This window comes from Tenrec ecaudatus, chromosome 12, assembly GCF_050624435.1.
Source record: "Tenrec ecaudatus isolate mTenEca1 chromosome 12, mTenEca1.hap1, whole genome shotgun sequence".
NCBI classification, from domain to species: Eukaryota; Metazoa; Chordata; class Mammalia; order Afrosoricida; family Tenrecidae; genus Tenrec; species Tenrec ecaudatus.
In genome coordinates, this window is record NC_134541.1 from 46903628 (window position 1) to 46922053 (window position 18426).

The window sequence follows — 18426 nt, forward strand, 5'->3', positions numbered from 1 at the left end:
GGGTAGAGTTGAAAACTAATTACCGATAAAAGGTTACTTCATTCTATCTACCTCAAGACTCTGATATGAGATTGAGTTTTCTTAGAAGCACCTGTTAATATTGACCTACATCATCCCTAGTCCTGAACTTGTGTCCCTAGCCACTGAAAAATCTCTGGTAGAAGAGGAAGTATTTCATCTGTTCATTCCTTATTTCTTGGAAATAGACATTTCACTTTCCCCTTGCTTTTCTGCTTCACTTGGTCTCTATTAAGCAAAACTGTCTCAGAAACAAGTAAAAAATATATGTCATTAATCCAGGAGATGCCACACACGGGAAGCAGGTTCATGGCTGATACGGATATGCTTTTAAAAGACAACTATTCTTTCTTCCTTACTTCAGGTTAAATAATCCATGGATGTTTAGATGTTATTAAGACCAGGTTGGAGGATGATTTTGAAGACTTGTATTTTTTCAAAGGAATATAGATAGGGTGAGGTTTGCCTTTTTACATTTCCTTGAGGGTGATCTCTGATGGATGAATGAAGACGCCTTTGCATAAGAAACATGACACAATTATTTCTAAACACACACGTCAATTTTACACTAATAATAATAAATATAATACTGACCTCTTGAAAACACTACAGAACCCCTTAGGCATTTTCAATTATGTAGCACTCTTTTTACTAAAATCTTTTTCTGAAAATGCCTATAACCTCTATAGAAAATTTGTTCTTCATTCAATCGGTTACAGTCCATTTCCAGAAAAATCTAATCTTCATTCTTTGCAGTAGCATCTACCTGGAGTAAATCAGGTATGGGAAGGGTTGATGAAATATGAGCTATCGTATTGTCACATAGCTACAAGCCTTGTTCATTCAAAGTTCCTCTAGCTGCCATTGTTTCTTAGGGGCATGGTCACTTATTCTTCACTTCCTCCCAAAAAATTGATGGATATTTTTATCACCATGGTATTCCCTATCTACTAATTTTCCAGATCACAATTTCTCAATAATTAATACTTCTTTAATGGTGAAAAGTAGTTAATTATCCAAAATGCCAAGGAACATATCTCAGTGAATTAAGGTATATACCTACAGCACCGAGAAATAACATTAAGCTCAATGTTACAAGGACCCCACCCCACCCTAGATAATGGCTACATGGCACAGAATATTTTTTTTATTGTTTTGTTATATTTTATTTTTAGAGAATGTATTGAGAATCCTGGAGCCAGATTGTTTAGGGCACCACCACAAATAACCACTGTGATCCAATTACCTATTAGCTCTCCTTTCTACCACATCAGCGTGTGAATTTCTTAGTCATGCTCACTAGATGGCTTCTCAAGTCTGGTCACCACACTGGAGTTCCATAAAGGAAGTGCAAAGGAGTGCTAACAAGGTTTAAAAAGAGATAAAGTAAGACACAGACTGAGTGAGTAAACGTCTTGTAAAAAGGTGCTGTATAAGACCACACAAGAAAGTCTGTTTCTTTTTCATTGGTTACTCAGTTTTGTTTAATATTTTATAGGGACGCTGATAAATACAGCTTTTTAGTTGAGTCATTCTTTAACATTTTGCATTAGAGATTGAAACAAACTAGAAGTGTGGTCTGTAATTGAAAATTGTTCCTGTCTGAGATAAGACCTATTAAAATGTTTATTCTGTTATGTGTATCATTTTCTCCTGAGATCAGAGTCCAAGCCTCATCTTCAAATAAACCAGGAATATCATAGTTAAAGTTAATTTCTAAGTCATTCCACATCAGCTCACAAACGCTATTGGTTGTTTGGTGACATTGAGTCAAAAGTTCTGACTCATGGCGACTCTATCTAAGTACAAGATGAGATGCTGCCTGGCCCTAAGCCGTGCTCACACTGTGCTTATGCTCGCGGCCATTGCTGCAGCCACTTTATCGGTCCATCTTATTGAGGGCATTCCTCTTTTTGCTGCCCCTGCCTTGAAACTCCAAGATGTGGATGTCCTTATCATTGGACTGGAACTTCTCACAGATATTTTTTCTCCTTCCTAAAAGGAATGTTGATGCTACTTGACACCTGGCACATAGATCTTCCTTTCAGTCTACATGTGGCTTCTAATGGAATCAACTTTTCCCTTGATTGCTTTAGCTAAATGTTTTTTTTTATTTCCCAAAAGGTGTGAGACAACTATTAACTGTATTTCTCTGAATATTTCCTTGAGTGGATTGAAGATTTTTATATTTTCTAGTAATGGTGTTGATGATGATGGCATGGGTCAACAGCATGTTTTCTCTCTCTGTGTAATAAGTCAGACCATACTGATTGAAAAGGCATTGACTTAAATTGAACTTGTGAGACATTCAGGAGCTCTTCTGGTCTTAGACCCCGAGCTGTGTCTGTGTTTGGGTGCCAGGGAGTGAGCAGTGTGTGAAAGGCTTCTAGAGGTCCATAACGGAAACAGCCTCAGAGTCACTGTTATCACAGGGACAGTTAGACCAGTGGTTTTCAACCCGTGGGTCGCGACCCCTTTGGGAGTTGAAGGACCCTTTCACAGGGGTCACGTGATTCATAACAGTAGCAAAATGACAGTGATGACGTAGCCATGAAAATAAGTTTGTGGTTGGGGTGGGGGGGAGGAACTGTATGAACAGGTCGCAGCATGAGGAAGGTTGAGAACCACTGAGTTAGACTGTGTTGGACGCAGTGGGTAGAAATAGAATAGAGTGGAGAGGTAGGGGTAGAGTATCTCTTCATGTGGGGCACTGCGGAGTCATTACAAAGGAATGGCTGGAGAGAAATCAGTGTTGCCTTTGTAGAGGATCTCTGCTGCACTCAGACATTTTGAGTACTTGCTTATTCAGATGCTGTGAGCGCGGAGCAATGTACAAAGTAGATGCTATGATTATGTTTTTGATATGAATTCAGAAACTCCATATAGTGCAGAATTTTGTAGTTTGACTCTGGTCACTTCAAAGGTTGATTATATATTTTCAGCGTCTCTAGTATGCTCGTCTTTTAGAGTCCATGAGGGTTTACTTATAGATTATATACAGGCGAAGGAGACTTGGTGGTGCTGTGAGGTAAGCACTGGGCTGCTAATGAGCAGGTGAGTATTTCAGGATGATAGGATTGCCGTTGCTGCTTTTATTTCTTTATTTTTATTGTGGTGTAGTAAAAGTTTTCCATTCAGTAATTTATGCAGATTTTGTTTCATGATATTAGTTGCATTTTTTCCACTTTCTATCTGGGTTCACATTTTCATTCATTTTTATATCTCGTACTTTCGTTCCCTTTTGGACTTTGCTAGTAGACAATTATGGACTTTTTGAAGGTGTGTTATGGGTGATCATTCTGAGGCATTACTGTTCGATATATAGACCTGTTTCTTGTTTGGCTCCAATGCTATCCCTGGAGGTGGGTTCATATGCAGGCATGAAGGGTGTCTGAGTCTTAGTTTGATGTGTGACATTGGTCTTTAACAGGGCAGCTTACGTCAGGTCTTTCCTATGATTTTAAGCTCCTCCCCCCCCATTTTTCTACTTATATTGTCATACACATCAGAGTGATAGGTAGTAGGCCTGAGGGTATGATTAATCAAGCTCAGTCTAATTATTTTGTCCTCATGGTAGTGGAGGGTGAGATTCATGTATTACATAGTATTTGGCGATAAATATTTCCCTAGTGTTTGATCATTCCCCCCCGCCGCCCCCCACTGTTCTTTACTGCTTACAGGGAGAGGCAAATAGCTGCATCCTATTGTTAAGTGCTGGCAAGGTGGTTCTGACCCATATTTACTCTATGTACAACAGAATGAAACACCCCCCAGCCCTGCGCTCTCCTCACAATTGTTCTGATGTTTGAGCCCATCAGTGCCGTCATGGAATCGGTCCATCTTGAGGAAGGCCTTTCTCTTCTTTTGTTGCACCTCTCCTTTGCCAATCATGGCGTCCTACTTCTGGTCTGGCCCCCTTGACAACATATTCAAAGTATGTGTGGCAAGTCTCTCCATCCTCTAAAGAACATTCATTTTGGCAGTATCTCTTCCAAGATAGATTTGCTAGTTCTTTTGTCATTCCATGGTACTTCAATATTCTTTGAAGCACTGTCATTCAAATACATCGATACTTCTTTAGACTTCCTTATAAAGTATCCAACTTTCACATGCTTATGAAGCAATGGAAAATACCATGGCTTGGGCCAGGTGCTCCTTAGTCCTCAAAGCATTTTCTTTGCTTTTCGAAGCTTTAAAGAGGTCCTGTGAAGCAGATGTACTCAATGCAATGCAGCCTTTGATCTCTTGACTGCTGCTTCCATGAGCATTAGTTGTAGATGCAAACAAGATGCTTGACAACTTCAACCTTTTCTGTTTACCATGATGCTACCTTCTGATACTGTTGTAGGCATTTTGAATTTGTTTACATTGAAAAGTCCTACTGAGCTATGCATCCCCTGATCTTTATCAGCAAGTGCTTCAAGTCCTCCTCACTTTCAGCCAGCAAGATTGAGTCACCTACATATCACACATTTTTAATAAGTCTTTCTCAAACCTGATGCCCCATTTTACTGCATATAATCTAGCTTCTTTTTTATTTGCTCAGCATACAGTTTGATTAAATATGATAAGGATGCAAACATGATGCATACATTTCCTGATTTTAATCATGTAATATGCCTTAATCTGTCCACGCAACTGCCTCTTGATGCAGGAACAGGTTTTGCATGAGCGCAATGCAGTCTTTTGGTACTCCCATTCTTTTTCTCAAGACTATCCAGAGTTTGTTGTGGTCCACACAGTTGAATACTTTACCATAGTCCTTAAACACAGGTAAACAACTTTCTGGTGTTCTCTGCATTTAATGAAGAGCTATCTGATGTCAATAATGATACCTTGTTCCACTTCCTATTCCGAATCTGGCCTGAACTTCTGGAAGCTCCTCAGTGTACTGCTGCAATCAATAATGAGATTCAGCCAAATTGTATTTTCATGTGATACTAATGGTATTGTTATATAATTTGAGTGTTCTGTTGGGTTGTCTTTCTTCGGGGGTGGATATGAATATATATCTCTTCTAGTCAGCTGGCCAAGAAGCTGTCTTCCAAATTTCTTGGCTTAGAACAGTGAGTGAATCTAGTGCTTCATCAGCTTGTTGAAATATTTCAATGAGTAGTCCATCAATCTTTTGTTTTTGCTTGTTATAGGCTAATAATTTCAGTGCAGTTAGAATTTCTTCCTTCAGAAGTAGAAGCTCTTGCTCATAAGCCACCTCCTGAAATGGTGGAATGCTGGCCAGTTCTTTTTGACACCGTCACTCTGTATATTCTTTCCATTTTATTCTGATGCTTCCTGCATCATTCAATATTTCGACAATAGAATCTTTTTATATTACAAGTCAAGGCTTGGAGTTTTATTCAATTCTCCAGTTTAAGATATGCTGAACATGTCTTTCCTTTTTGATATTCTTTCTAGGCATTTGCACATTTCACCATATTTGACTTTGCTTTCTTTAGCTGCCCTTTGAAAATTTCTATTCAGCTCTTTGACTCAAAAGTTTCTTCCATCGGACTTCGCTACTCTACTATTAAGAGCAAGTTTCAGAGTTTCTTCTGATATCCACTTTGACTTTTTGTCTTTTCTGTCTTTTTAATAACCTTTTGATTTCTTCATGTATGATGTCCTTGATGTAATCCTACAGCTCAGCTGGTCTTCTCTCATTAGTGTTTGCGTTCGATCGGGTTGACTAGAGAAACAATCCAGAGACACTCCTATATGTATAAGAAAGAGCTTTATACCAAGGAGTAATTACATATCAAACAAATATCCCACCCCAGTCTAGATCAAGTCTGTAACTCTGAGAATAGTCCATAAGTCCAATGCTAGTTTATAAATCCCTCTTCAGATTCACAGTCAAAGCAATGATGTCGAGTGCAGGAAATCACAGGCTAGTGGGGGAAAAGTCTTGTGGACAGAATGGTGGTGGAAGCTTCTCAGCACTGGTACAGGTCTCCACGTGACTCCTCCAGCTCTCTGAGTGTCTCAACAGCAAGAAAGTGAAGCAGAGAGAGGGGTGGGTGGGCCTCCATTTATTTCAGTGGCGTCCAATTAAGCTGTGACCTGATGGGCAAGCTAATCTCTGCCCACACGTTCCTATGGGAGCCATGTGGTAACAAAAAAACCTAATGATCACTGTTCAATGTATCAAATCTGTTTTTCATAGGTTCTCTAAATTCAGGTGGGGTTAACTCGTGTTTTCTTTTTGCTCTTATGCACTTATTTTCAATTTCTTCAACTTAAATCATAATTTTAACTTACAAATTAGCGATTGATGGTGTGTTTGCCAATTGGCAACTGGCCCTGTTTTAGCTGCTGATACTGTGCTTTTCCATCATCTCCTCCCAAAGATGCCATCAATTTGATGTCCCCTTATTGCTTCTGGGGAAGTCCATATGTATCCTTGTCTTTTGTGTTGTTGAAAAGGTATTTATGATAAAGTTGTTTGTCTTGCAAAATTTCATCATGTGAACTCCAGGTTCGTTTCCATTACCAAGGCCATACTTTCTAACTACTCTTCTTTCCTCGTTGTTTCCAACTGGCTATAATTATCAATGCGCCTTGATTTACATATTTGACCAATTTCAGGATGATGAGGTTGGTAGAATTCATCAATGTCTTCATCACTACCTTTGGTGGTTAATGCATAAATTTGAATGTCAGTTGTATTGTTTGGATTTCCTTGAAACAGATAGATACAATCAGATTACAGATAGCATTGTATTTCAAAATAGATCTTGAAATGTCCTTTTTGATGATGAATGCAACACCATTCCTCTTGATTATATCATTTCCCACATATGATTTTCTGGTTCAAAATGGCCAATACCAGTCCATTTCAGCTCACTAATGCCAGCAGCATCAATTGTTATCCATTTAATTTAATTGTTTTCAACTCACAATTTTCCTAGATGCTTACATCTTACCTTTCAAGTTCCGATTACTTATTGAATTTTCAGCTGCTTCTTCTTATTTTGAATCGTGCATATCATCAAATGAGCACCCAAAACTTTACCACTACACGCTTTTCTCATCTCCATGGTTGATTCTATTTTGAAAAGACAGCTCTTCCTCGGTTTTATTTTGAATACCTTCCCATGTGAAGGACTCAACTGGAATCATCTCTGACAATGTTCTGCTTCTTTCCTTTAGGTTTTTAGTATCTGACAATGTTTTGATCTTGTGCATAAGGTTTTCAATGACTAATTCCTCAGAAGTGGACAGCCTCCTACTTCTTGATCAGCTGCTCTTAGTTTGGGAGCTCTGCTGAACATTTTTTGCTGACCCTGATAGGGTTTGAAATATCAAGGGCATAGCTTCCAGCCTCACAGCAGCTTGCAAGCCTTCGCAAAATGACAAACTGACATCCTACTGGTGCAGTTACATCTTAGATGACTTTTAAGCGCCCGATGCCAACTCACCAAAGCAGGATGTAGAATATTTTCCTTGAGGCCTATGCTATCCTAACTAACCAAAATGTCCCCTAAAAGATAGTCCTAGTCCACGAAGCCCGAGGTCTCAGTCCTCTGGAGTTTTTGTTTATGGGTCAGAGGGTTCCATAACTTGGGCTACTGTGTGCTGTCCTGCACACATGAGTTTATTTGAAGCACTTACAGATGTAGGCATGTCCTCGGCCAAAGCTACATATACTTGTGGATACATTGCACTGTGTAAGATACGGGGTAGGGGGAACTAGGCTGAAAAAAAATGTTTCCTGCTGGAGAGGGAGGGGATAAAGGGGAGATTATATCCAGGAATTCAAGAAGAAAGATAATGTTTTGAAACTGATTGTGGTAGCAATTGTACAATACTGCTTGATGTGATTGAACTATGAAATGTTATAATATCTATAAGATCTCCCAGTAAAGTGATTAAAATGTTTAAATAAACAAACAGAAAAACACATCCACTTGAGGTATTTCTGTGATAAAAGCATTAAGAAAATCAGACCCCTCTTTGCCTCTCACAGGACTAAAACCAAAAAAGCTCCAAACTAATTGTTCTTTACTGGATTCTGACTCATAATGACCCTATAGGGCAAAATTGACTCATCCCACAGGGTTTTCAAGGCTGTGATACTTGATGGTGCTATGGGGTAGGCATTTCAATGCCAACCTCAAGGTTGGAGCTCCAAACCTACTAGCTACTCCAAAGGCGAAAAATAAGGCCGACTACTCCCGTGAAGATTGACAGTCTCAGAAATCCTGAGTCAGAATTGGCTCCATGTAAAGGGCTAGTCTTTATAGAAGCACACTGCCACATTTGTCTCCAGTGCAGTGGCTGGCTGTTGGATTCAAACAGCTGACCTGTTGGCGAGCTGCTAAGCACTTCACTACACCACCAGCACTCCTTCGCCAGCCATGGGGAGATGTCAAAGCTGCAGCGATGTTGTATTGCGTGTCTTCCAGCAACTTAAAAATATCAGGGAACATAAAAGTAATAGGCCACCTCCAATGTCCTCAAGAAACTAATAGAGTAAGGGAGGCAACAGGCTTTTTAGCATATAAACATTCTGTTTATTTATATAATAGCTATAACATAATTGATAAGTAAGACAATAAAAGTACAAAACAGAAGATTATAGGAACACTTTGTTGTGTACCATTAGTTATCTCTGGCCCATAATCATCCCATAGGACCAGAAATAACTGCTCCATTGTGTTTCCAAGACTGTAAACTTTATGACATCAGAAGGCCAGGCTATTTCTCCCACATAGTGGCTGGTTTGTCCTGCAAACCTTTCAATTAGCAGTTGGATGCTTAGCCACTCTGTTACCAGTGCTCCTGCTGGGGACGTAAGGAGCCATGATTGTCTTTTAGCCACCACATGTCTGTCCCTTTGTCACACGGTGGTGGCTTGTGTGTTGCTGTGATGTACAAGGTATGGAACTGCTATTTCAAATACCAGAAGGCTCACCCAAAGTAAACAGACTAAGAACAGACTAAGAAGGAATCAGCTGTTGCCTTTGAAGGAATTAGCCACTGAAAACTTTATGCATAGCGTAGAAACATTGTCAGACACTGAAAGTCTAATGTGGATCCAAGCAGAACATTTCATCTTGCTGGGATCCACAAATAATTCTCATGGTACCTGCAGTCAAGTTATCAAAGGACATACTGCCTTGGGTAAATCCGGTGGACAAGACCTCCTTAAAATATTGAAAAGCGAGGGGTTACTTTGAGGACAGAGGTGCACCTGTCCCACATGGTGGTATTTTTCCAGTTGCCTCCTAAGCATGTGAGAGTTGGACATTGAATAAGGAAGACTAAAGATCTAGCTTGAAGACTGAAGATAACGACTTGATGGGTTTGGGTTATGGTGCTGGCAACGACATTGAAAACACCAAGGACTTCCAAAACAAAAACAAAACTGTCTTGGAAGAAGTGCAGCCAGAATGCTCCTGAGAGCAAGGATGACTGTCTCATCCACTTTGGACCTATGGTCAGGAGACACTAGTCCCTGGAGAAGGACATCACGGTTGGTAAAGCAGAGGGTGGGGAAAGGAGGAAGGCCCTCAACCAGAGAGACTGACGCAGTTGCAATAGTGAGCTCAACCAGAAGAACTTTTGTGATGGTGGTGCGGGACTGAGTTGTGTTTCGTTCTGTTGCGCAGAGTCCCTTTGCGTTGGAAGTGACTCGATGACATGTAACAACGACATTGTTTTTTAAAAGTTCTTTCATGTTGCTCTTCAGCTGAGGAAACATTTGAATTCAAATGTGAAGAATGATAAAGACCTCGCTTGAAAGAAGAATGAAAGGAGAGGTTTGGGGGAAGTAAGTTGATCTGCTGAGGAGACAGCACTTTACAAAGTCCTGGTGTGTCTAGGAAGGATAAGGATGTGGGTGTGGCCAAAGATTCTTGAGAGATAGGAGATTGACTATTGAAACTATATTTTAAAAGATTATAAAATACTATACCTTAGTTAAGGGTTTTGTATTGTAGGATATAAACGAAAAATAAACCTGTGTTGTTAAGTAAACTTTGACAGAGTAGAATTTGCCCTACAGTGTGTCCATAGAGGTACTTTTAATAAAGCAGACTGCTACGTCTTTCTCTGATAAAGCGCCTGGTGTTTGAGTCGCTGGCCTTCTGCTGAGCAGCTGAGGGGTGAACCTCTTCACCGTCAAGTCTTCTTACTGTAAGACATAGGAAGTAGTAAATATTATTTTAGGAAGAAAGTAGTATGACATGATGTGCATTTTTGAAAAATAAATATTACAACAGAACTGAGACTAGATTAGAGAATTTTAAGTGTTCTTGTGGGAATATTCTTTTATGGGGTCTGTTTGTGCATGTTTGTGTGTGCATGCATGTGTGTGTGTGTGCGCGTTTTCTTTAAAAAGCACAGTAACACTTTTGCACACAGTAATAGTAAAATTGATAATAAAATTTCCTTTTTTACTTCTATGCTTTTCCAAAGGTTGTAAATAAACACAGAGTTCAGAAATAATATGAGAGCAAGTTTATTCAAAATTGTGGAATGTTGTTCCAGTTTCTGATGCTAACAAAATAGGTTATTTCAGAAAAACTCTCCTGTCAGTAGCCATTGTAAATTCTTGAAAAAAATATAAAGCAATGAGGACTATTCATTTATACTAGAAAACAACTAAAATTAGGCTGAAACTGGAGAGCATTCAAACTTTGCAATCAGGAAGCCTCAAGAGTGAGTTGGATATTCAAATTATTTTTGCCATTGAGGGCACCCCCACATAGGTAGTGGACTTGCTTTTCATTTCTCTTCTTTTCTGTTTGCAATCGAGGAGGGGTACAAGCGGTTTCTGGGCCTCTCTTTGAGTAGGTAGGAGCTAGCATAAACTTCCTTGATTTTTCCATTTAATTAGTTTGTAAGGAGGAGTGGAGGAATGCTTCTACCTTAGAGATATAAAATAAGCTAACAGTGCAATGGAAATCAGAATAGGGACTCCCTCCAAATGGTGGGAGGGGTAATTTCCTGGGAAAAAATATATAAGAGAACTCTCCAGGCTAATGGAAATTCTTCGTATACTTATTGCTGTCATGATTTCATGTCTATAAGCATTTTATAAAATGAATCAAAATTATATTCTTAAAATATATGAATTGGATGGTATTCGAGGGTCTATCAAGAGTATTGCTACAAAGCCATAGGCTGCTTTATTAAGCAAACTAACAAAATGGGACTTTTTTTTCTTGACATATTTTCCATCTACGTCTATACATTTCTGAGGCAATGTTTCTATGTCTCCAACCCTCTTCCAAAGAATTCTACACTTTTCAATTTATGCCATGTAGAAGTGGATGCTTGGGCATTCTTGTGGAACCCAGACTATATTTATTTTCTATGTTCTTTGAGTGAACAAAAAGAAATCTCAAAGAGTAAGATCAGGCTGTGGCCAACGTTTACCTAGTTTTTATAAGTCAGCCCTCGATAACCTCAAAGAATGAAAAGACTACCATGATATTTAAAAAAAATTCTATATCATCCTCTGTCACCTGAGAAAATATTTCCAGATTACCCCTTTGGCAGAACTCGTTGGTAGCGACGTTTTTAACTGGCCCTTGTTGTTTCTAAATCTAGGACTCTTTCGTGACAATTTGTTCCATAAAATTGTCTTCTTCAACCAGGCTGAAAAGACAGATGGAGAGATAATTTTTTTTTGAACTAGCTGTTCTTCCGCAACACTTTTGGCTTCCATAGAGACATAAAAAATGCTTACTGAGGCGAAATTTTTCACTGAACAGTGTACATGCGTAACAGTACGATACCAGCTTCAGAGGGGATTGCACCAATGCTAAGTCTATAGCCATCTTCCACCAGTTTGTGGACCTCAGTCAATTTCTTCATTGACTTTTTTTCTCTTTTGGCTCATCCATGATGTCTTCCTGGCCCTCCTTAAAATGCTTGATCCATCTAAATCTTCTATTTTGTTAAAAAAAAAAAGGTATTAGCTCTAATCTCACAAGTCCCCCCACCTCCTGATACAACAACAACAACAACAACTATCCTTTTCCCTTTTTTTTTTAAAGACACTCCATGGAGACTAAAATAAGTATATTACCAAGAGAACTTGGCTGCAGCCCTCCACGAATCATATAAACACGTTTAAACATGTTTTGTTTTGCACAAAATGCAGGGAGTCTTAGTAGCTATGTGTTCTGACTTACTCTCATACACGGTAAGTTAATATATGGATCAGCATAGCACATGCAGGATTTGTGTGAAGAGTGCCTGCGTTCCCATCCTGCAGGGAGTGAATCGTAATGGCTAGGAGCCATTATCACGGAATCTCAAAAACCTATGGTTTTGAATTGCATCTGAAGTGCTGTGTGAGCATAGGAATTTTACTAACCTCCTCGAGGGCCCTGAAAATGAGGGTGATGACATTAACGTGTCTATAAAGTTTGTCTTAGTAGAGTGTGTTGCACGTAGACGTTTTCAACGCATTTAAGCTGTGGTCACTATTATTAAATAGCTCTTCAGTTTCACTTCCCTTACCTACTGAAGCCCTGCATGCTGATATAGCCATGGAGATTGCATTAGATTGTGATCTAAATAATGCCGACAATATCTAGCAGGATATGATTTTAAACACTAGCAAACCTTATTTTAGTTATTCATTTAAAAAAATTATCTCTTTGCCATGAAAGAAATGCACTTCCAAATCCTTTTTTCCAAGCTCTTGTAAAAAATTATTAACATGAGTGAAACTGGGACATTTTTCCTCATACATCTCTGATACTCAACCCATAATTATTGTTCACATCTTAATGTATATCTGTTCAGTATATGTCTATTTGTATGCATTTGAATATACATTTATATATTTATATACATAGATAAGTTCATATATGTTTTTGTATATATATGTGTGTGTGTAAATGTATATGTAAGACTGATGAAAATGTAATACATTTGAATTGTGGTACTAGATAAGAATACTGAAAGTACCATGGTCTTCCAAATGAACAAACATATTTGTTTTGGAAGAAGCACAGTGTGTTAGTCCAGGTAGACTAGAGAAACAAATTCATGGACACTTATATGTGTATAAGAAAGAGCTCTATATACAAGAGCATTTGAATATTGAGAAAAAAATCCCAGCCCAGTCAGTTCAGATAGAGTCCTTAAGTCCAGTATTAGCCCATAAGCCCAATACATATCTACAAAGTCCTCTTCAGACTCAAAAACACATGCAATGACGCTGAATGCAGGATGATCATAGGCTACTAGGTGGAAAGTCTTGTGGATCCAGTGGCCATGTAAGCATCTCAGATCTGGCAGGGGGTTCCATGTGGCTTCTCCAGCTCAGGGCACTAGGTAGTTCCATAGGTCTTTTCAGCTACCCCAGGAGTCAGCAGAGAGAGAGTGCCTCTCACCTCCAGGGAGGAAATATCGGAATTCCCAGAATCCTCAGGAGAAGGCCATGCCCACCCAGAGGTCCCAATGGCTATCACTTGATTCACAGGCTAGCTCCACCCCTTCCCTCTTAATCCTCAAATTGACAAGCAATTATATAAGTACCACATACAGCTGTAAGGCTCCTTGGAAGCAAGGATGGCAAGATTTCATCTCATATACTTTGGACATGTTATCAGAAGAGAGCTGTCCCTAGAAAAGACCATCCTGCACAGCAAAGTAGAAGGGCAGTGGCAAAGAGGAAGACTCTCAACAAGATGGACCAGCACAGAGGTTACAACAATGGGTTCAAACATAAGAACAATAGTCTTTCTTTCTGTTATACATAGGGTTGCTATGAGTGGAAATCAATTCTATGGCACCAAAAATCAACCTTTATAAATATACACACACACAATGTTACACACACACACATACAGATGCTATTGTTATGTCAAAGAATTCATCTTGGTTTTCTCCATTTTTCATGTTGTTACCCATTGGTTTAGTTGTGAGGACTTGGGCATTCTTTACATTGAGGTGTAATCCATTCTGAAGGTTGCTGTCCTTGATTTTTATCAGCAAGTACTTCAAGGATTCCTCACTTCCAACAAGCAATGTTATGTCATCTGTATATCTCAGGTTGTTAATAAGCCTTCATCTAATACTGATGCCACATTTCTCTCCATATATACCAGTTTCTACCAGTATCAACAAACTCCCTGCCATCAACTCAATGCTGACTCATGACAAGCCCTTGGGGTCCTCTGAGACTGTCACTGTTGACAGGAGCAGAAAGCCCAGTCTTTCTGCTGTGGAGCTGCGGGTGGTTTCAAACTGTGCAGAACACAGCCCAATGCATAACTACTATGCCACCAGGGCTCCCTGCTCTGATTACATATACACATAAATATATGTATAGAAATGTATTGTTGTTCGACTTCTTAAACAGAACTTTGGCTAATTTGTATAAGAGTTTCTCAATCTTCCTCTTTTCACTTGGAAATATTTCCAAGTATAGCATAATGCTTACCAATAGAACAACCCATCCTATTTTTGTTTTGTTGTTAGCTTGTTGTTCAGATTATTCATGGTGACCATAATAGACAGTCAGTGTACAACTACCTCATAAGGTTTTTACTGGTGAATGAATCCTTTATAGGAGCAGATAACCAAATATTTTCTGCCATGGAGTTGCTGATGGTTTTGACTCAGCAGCCCAGAACTTAACTATTGTGCCAGCAAAAGCTGTATAATCATTCATTGTATCAATAAATTGTGATTTATTCAACTAATTTTCCTTTGATGGGTATCTGAATAGTTCTAAGTTTTCAAGATTATAGAGATCTCAGAATCCTAATACATATATATTCATTTTCATTAGTAATTTCATAGGACAGAGTTCCCAAAGTGAACATCAATATAAATGAATTGGTAGATTTCCAGACTCTTTTTCTTCTCTGTAGTTCTAATTTTTAAATTAGAAAAAGAGTTGTATCAAAATTCACAGATAATTTCAATTTAAGGAGTTTGAAACAATTGCTATCATTAGTAGGGTACATTTCATTATGTTAGAAACTATGCTGAATATCTCCAAACTATATTATTCAAATTCCATGCATACACAGCCATGAGAAGTAGTATCATTTTTGATAAATAGTTTTCTCTGTCCCATAAGTAAACTCTGGCTTGGAGTGTCACACATAACTAAGAAACAGTGAGGCTTGGATTTCAACTACCGTCTTTATTATCTGGAGGTGACTCAAGGTTTTGAGCCTTTCCACTCTTTGTCACACTTGCAAGAAAGATTGCAGGCTGAGACAAAATTCTAACCAGAGTTAGAGACAGGGGCTGACCAGAAAGGGTGAGTTGAGGTTTTTATCTTCCCAAAGTAAAGATTTTTAAAGACAGAGCATTACTGAAGAATTTTATTAAGAAAGTCTAAAGGAGGAAGACAACCCTTCAGCGTCGGTGTGGCTGGCAGTGTTATTTCTTATTTCCACCTGTGTTGATAGCCTTTTAAGGATTCCTGCAGAAGAGATTTCCATGAATTTCCTTTGGCAACGTGCCTTTGGCAGGGGGGAGTAGGAGTTTGAAGAACTGGAGTCCCCACACAGTGTACAGACTTCATGCATATGCTAGCCAAATTTCCACCTCTGCTCGCTTGCTCTGTCTCCATTTTCTAGAACACCGTTGAGTAGTTTGAAGTAAATTAACTTGTTGTGAGGGACTTTAAGACCACGTTGTTCTCAAACTTTGAAGGTATGTAACAAGTAATCTAGAAAATCTCAAAAGACCTTGTAGCCCTAGAAGATATGTTCTACCATAAAAGGATACTCCCATGCCAGTGAAGGGTAGCAAGAGCCAAATAGTACCTTCTCCGAGCTCTGTAATTCTTAGTGTCAACCTCTCATCCAACATTCAACTTTCCCTTAATTGCAATAACAACAAGGAGGAGGAAAAGTAGGGGGAAACATCAATTACATTGCATTATGGACAGTGAATTTTCAGATCTTTAAGATCCCATTCTGTTTTCAGGGTAATCTCAGATTACCCTTTGTCTCTACACCCTTCAATTTGTAAGCATGTATTTCCTTTCTGTCCAAAGGATCCATTTAGTAAAATTAAGGATCATTATTCTCAATTTGTACACAGTTTGCATCCTTGTCTTCATTTCTGATCTAGCCATGTTGCTGTTGATATGTCATCAAGTCTGTCCCGACTCCTACTGACTGACTGGGTGTCCATAGAAAGGCCATTGTCCAATCCTACACCTTCCTCCAAATCATTGCTTTGGCTGAGTCCATTGTGGACGTCAATGTGTCAGTCTATTCATCGAAGGGCTTCCTTTTCTCGCTGACCTTCAGGTTTCAAAAAGAAAACAGAGCAAAACATGCTGCCATTGATCCTATTCCAACCCACAGTGAACCACCCCGTGGAATTCCAAGACTATAACTTTATACGGGAGTACAAAGCCTCATCTTTCTCCCCAGGAATGGCTAGTGAAGTCCCACTGCTGACCTTGAGGTTAGCAGTCTGATGTGGAACCCACTACATGTTGAGGCGCCCTCAGCCCTCAGTTTAAGAAATGTTAATTTCCAATGGTTACAAATTTATTTTTTCAAAAGGTGATTCTGAGTTTGAAAGCTGGATATGAATAAGGACTAGAAGTGAGAGAGCTGATGATACCTGCCAGGAGTAGAAAACTGACTTATTAAGCAAGAATCATCGAGGAGCTCACTCTAAATTAGTGCATTAGTACACCCAGTGGCCTCATATTGGGAGGTTCTCTCTGGTCACATTGAGTTTTTTCATAAATGCCGCCAAGTCCTTCTTTGCTGTCTGTCCTTAGTCTGGAAGTTCTGCTGAAACCTGTTTGTTTTGGGTGACTGTGCTGTCATTTGAATTACCAATGGCAACGCTTCCCCCATCGCAGAAGTGCAGAAGCTACCACAGGACTGCAATCTGAGAGACAAATGGCGGCTCCTACTGACACTCACCACCCCTCGGCACACACACCACATACACGCTGCACTGTGGGATTGGGAGCTAGGGGTTCCGTGGAAGGCTGTCTTTCTGTTCTTCTTTCGCTCATAGGGAATTGTGATTTCGAAGATGGACAAATTGGGCTTTCTTTTCCCTTCCTATCTTAAGGTTTATAGCTCTGTACACAGTGGTGGAATTCAGAGGGTTTGCACCAGTTCTGCAAACCAGACACATCATTTTTTGTTAAGGTTGGCAATCTGGTGTTCAAATGGCACTTGTAAGCAGGGGCCAGTCTAATGTGGGACAGCCAAGGTGGAAATAACAAATTTACAGTCCTTACGTGTTTTGCAACATTGCTCTGCATAGTGGTGTCTTCTAAGTGCCCATAGTGATTTTCTTTCCATCCACAGGCATACAAAATGAGACATAACTATGCTCATCATGTTTATTTATTCATTTCATAAAACGTGTTATACGTTTGATGGCATATATTTTTATTCCCTTGCATTTGTTACTTAAGTAAACAAAACATGTAACATGCTGAGAAAAAGTGCCAAACAACCAGAAGGTAATATAGTGTCCTTTGTTTCAGCTTTGTGCTATGCCCGAAATTCCTAAGAGATGTTATGAATGAATTATGCAATTCCCAAAAGTGTTCAAAGAGCTAAAAATGTTGTCAAAGCAAGTGATGTAAGTTAAGCCGAATCCGAGGAGGGTAACACCATATGTTCAGAGAAGACGAGTCGTCTGTTTCTAGTATATCAAACACAGTGACAATCAGCTAATTGGCCGGCTTCTAATGGAATGGGATCCTACTCATACAGTGAACAGACACAAAGAGCTATCACACCACAGATTATGCGCAGATAAAAGTGAAGAATCGTCCAAATGAATATGCTAATCAAGAAGCCATATGGAACTACCTTAAATGACAGTTTTATTGTTTTTATATATTGTTTAATATTTTTCATTAGTGTTTTAAAATGTCCTTATTAAAAAAGGCTGGTTTTGTATGCCTCTTATTTTTCTTATGTATTAAATATATGAAACTGAACACTACCTTTTGGTGTATTGATTTTTAATACTAGAAACAATCATTAGGGCAGCTACCCAGTTATTAAGTTATTTGAATCCCACACTGCATTTCCAGAAGGCTAAATATAGGCTGACTTTTTTCCCATTCTTCTCTAGTGGATGGCTGTATCCATAGAGCGGCTGGCCCCTGTTTATTAGCAGAATGTCGTAACCTGAATGGATGTGACACTGGACATGCAAAAATAACATGTGGCTATGACCTTCCTGCAAAATGTGAGTACAGCTTTTTAATAAATACTACTTTCAAATGAGATGGGAAAATGTTGCCTCGTTTCCTTCCTCAAGTGTGTAATTGGTAAAGGAAATTACAGTTGGTGGTATTTAATTAGATTAGCTTATACCCAGCTTTTATTTTCCATATATATATATATATATGTTTAACTAAAAGTGTGTTTTGCTCAGGTGTCCAGTAGAGTGTCTCTGCAACAGGGAAATAAAAATATGAACTAAATA

The 18426-nt window shown here is 39.0% G+C and overlaps 1 protein-coding gene across 1 annotated transcript in view; it reads left to right on the forward strand.

Annotated features, from left to right (window-relative positions):
* LOC142422649 (ADP-ribose glycohydrolase MACROD2-like) overlaps positions 1-18224 on the forward strand; it is a 717500-nt gene extending 699276 nt beyond the window's left edge. Inside the window, exon 5 of the mRNA XM_075527975.1 lies at positions 18070-18224. Within this exon, the coding sequence (XP_075384090.1) occupies positions 18070-18224 (155 nt within the window). The remainder of the gene's footprint in view (positions 1-18069) is intronic.
* The last annotated feature ends 202 nt before the right edge of the window (positions 18225-18426 follow it).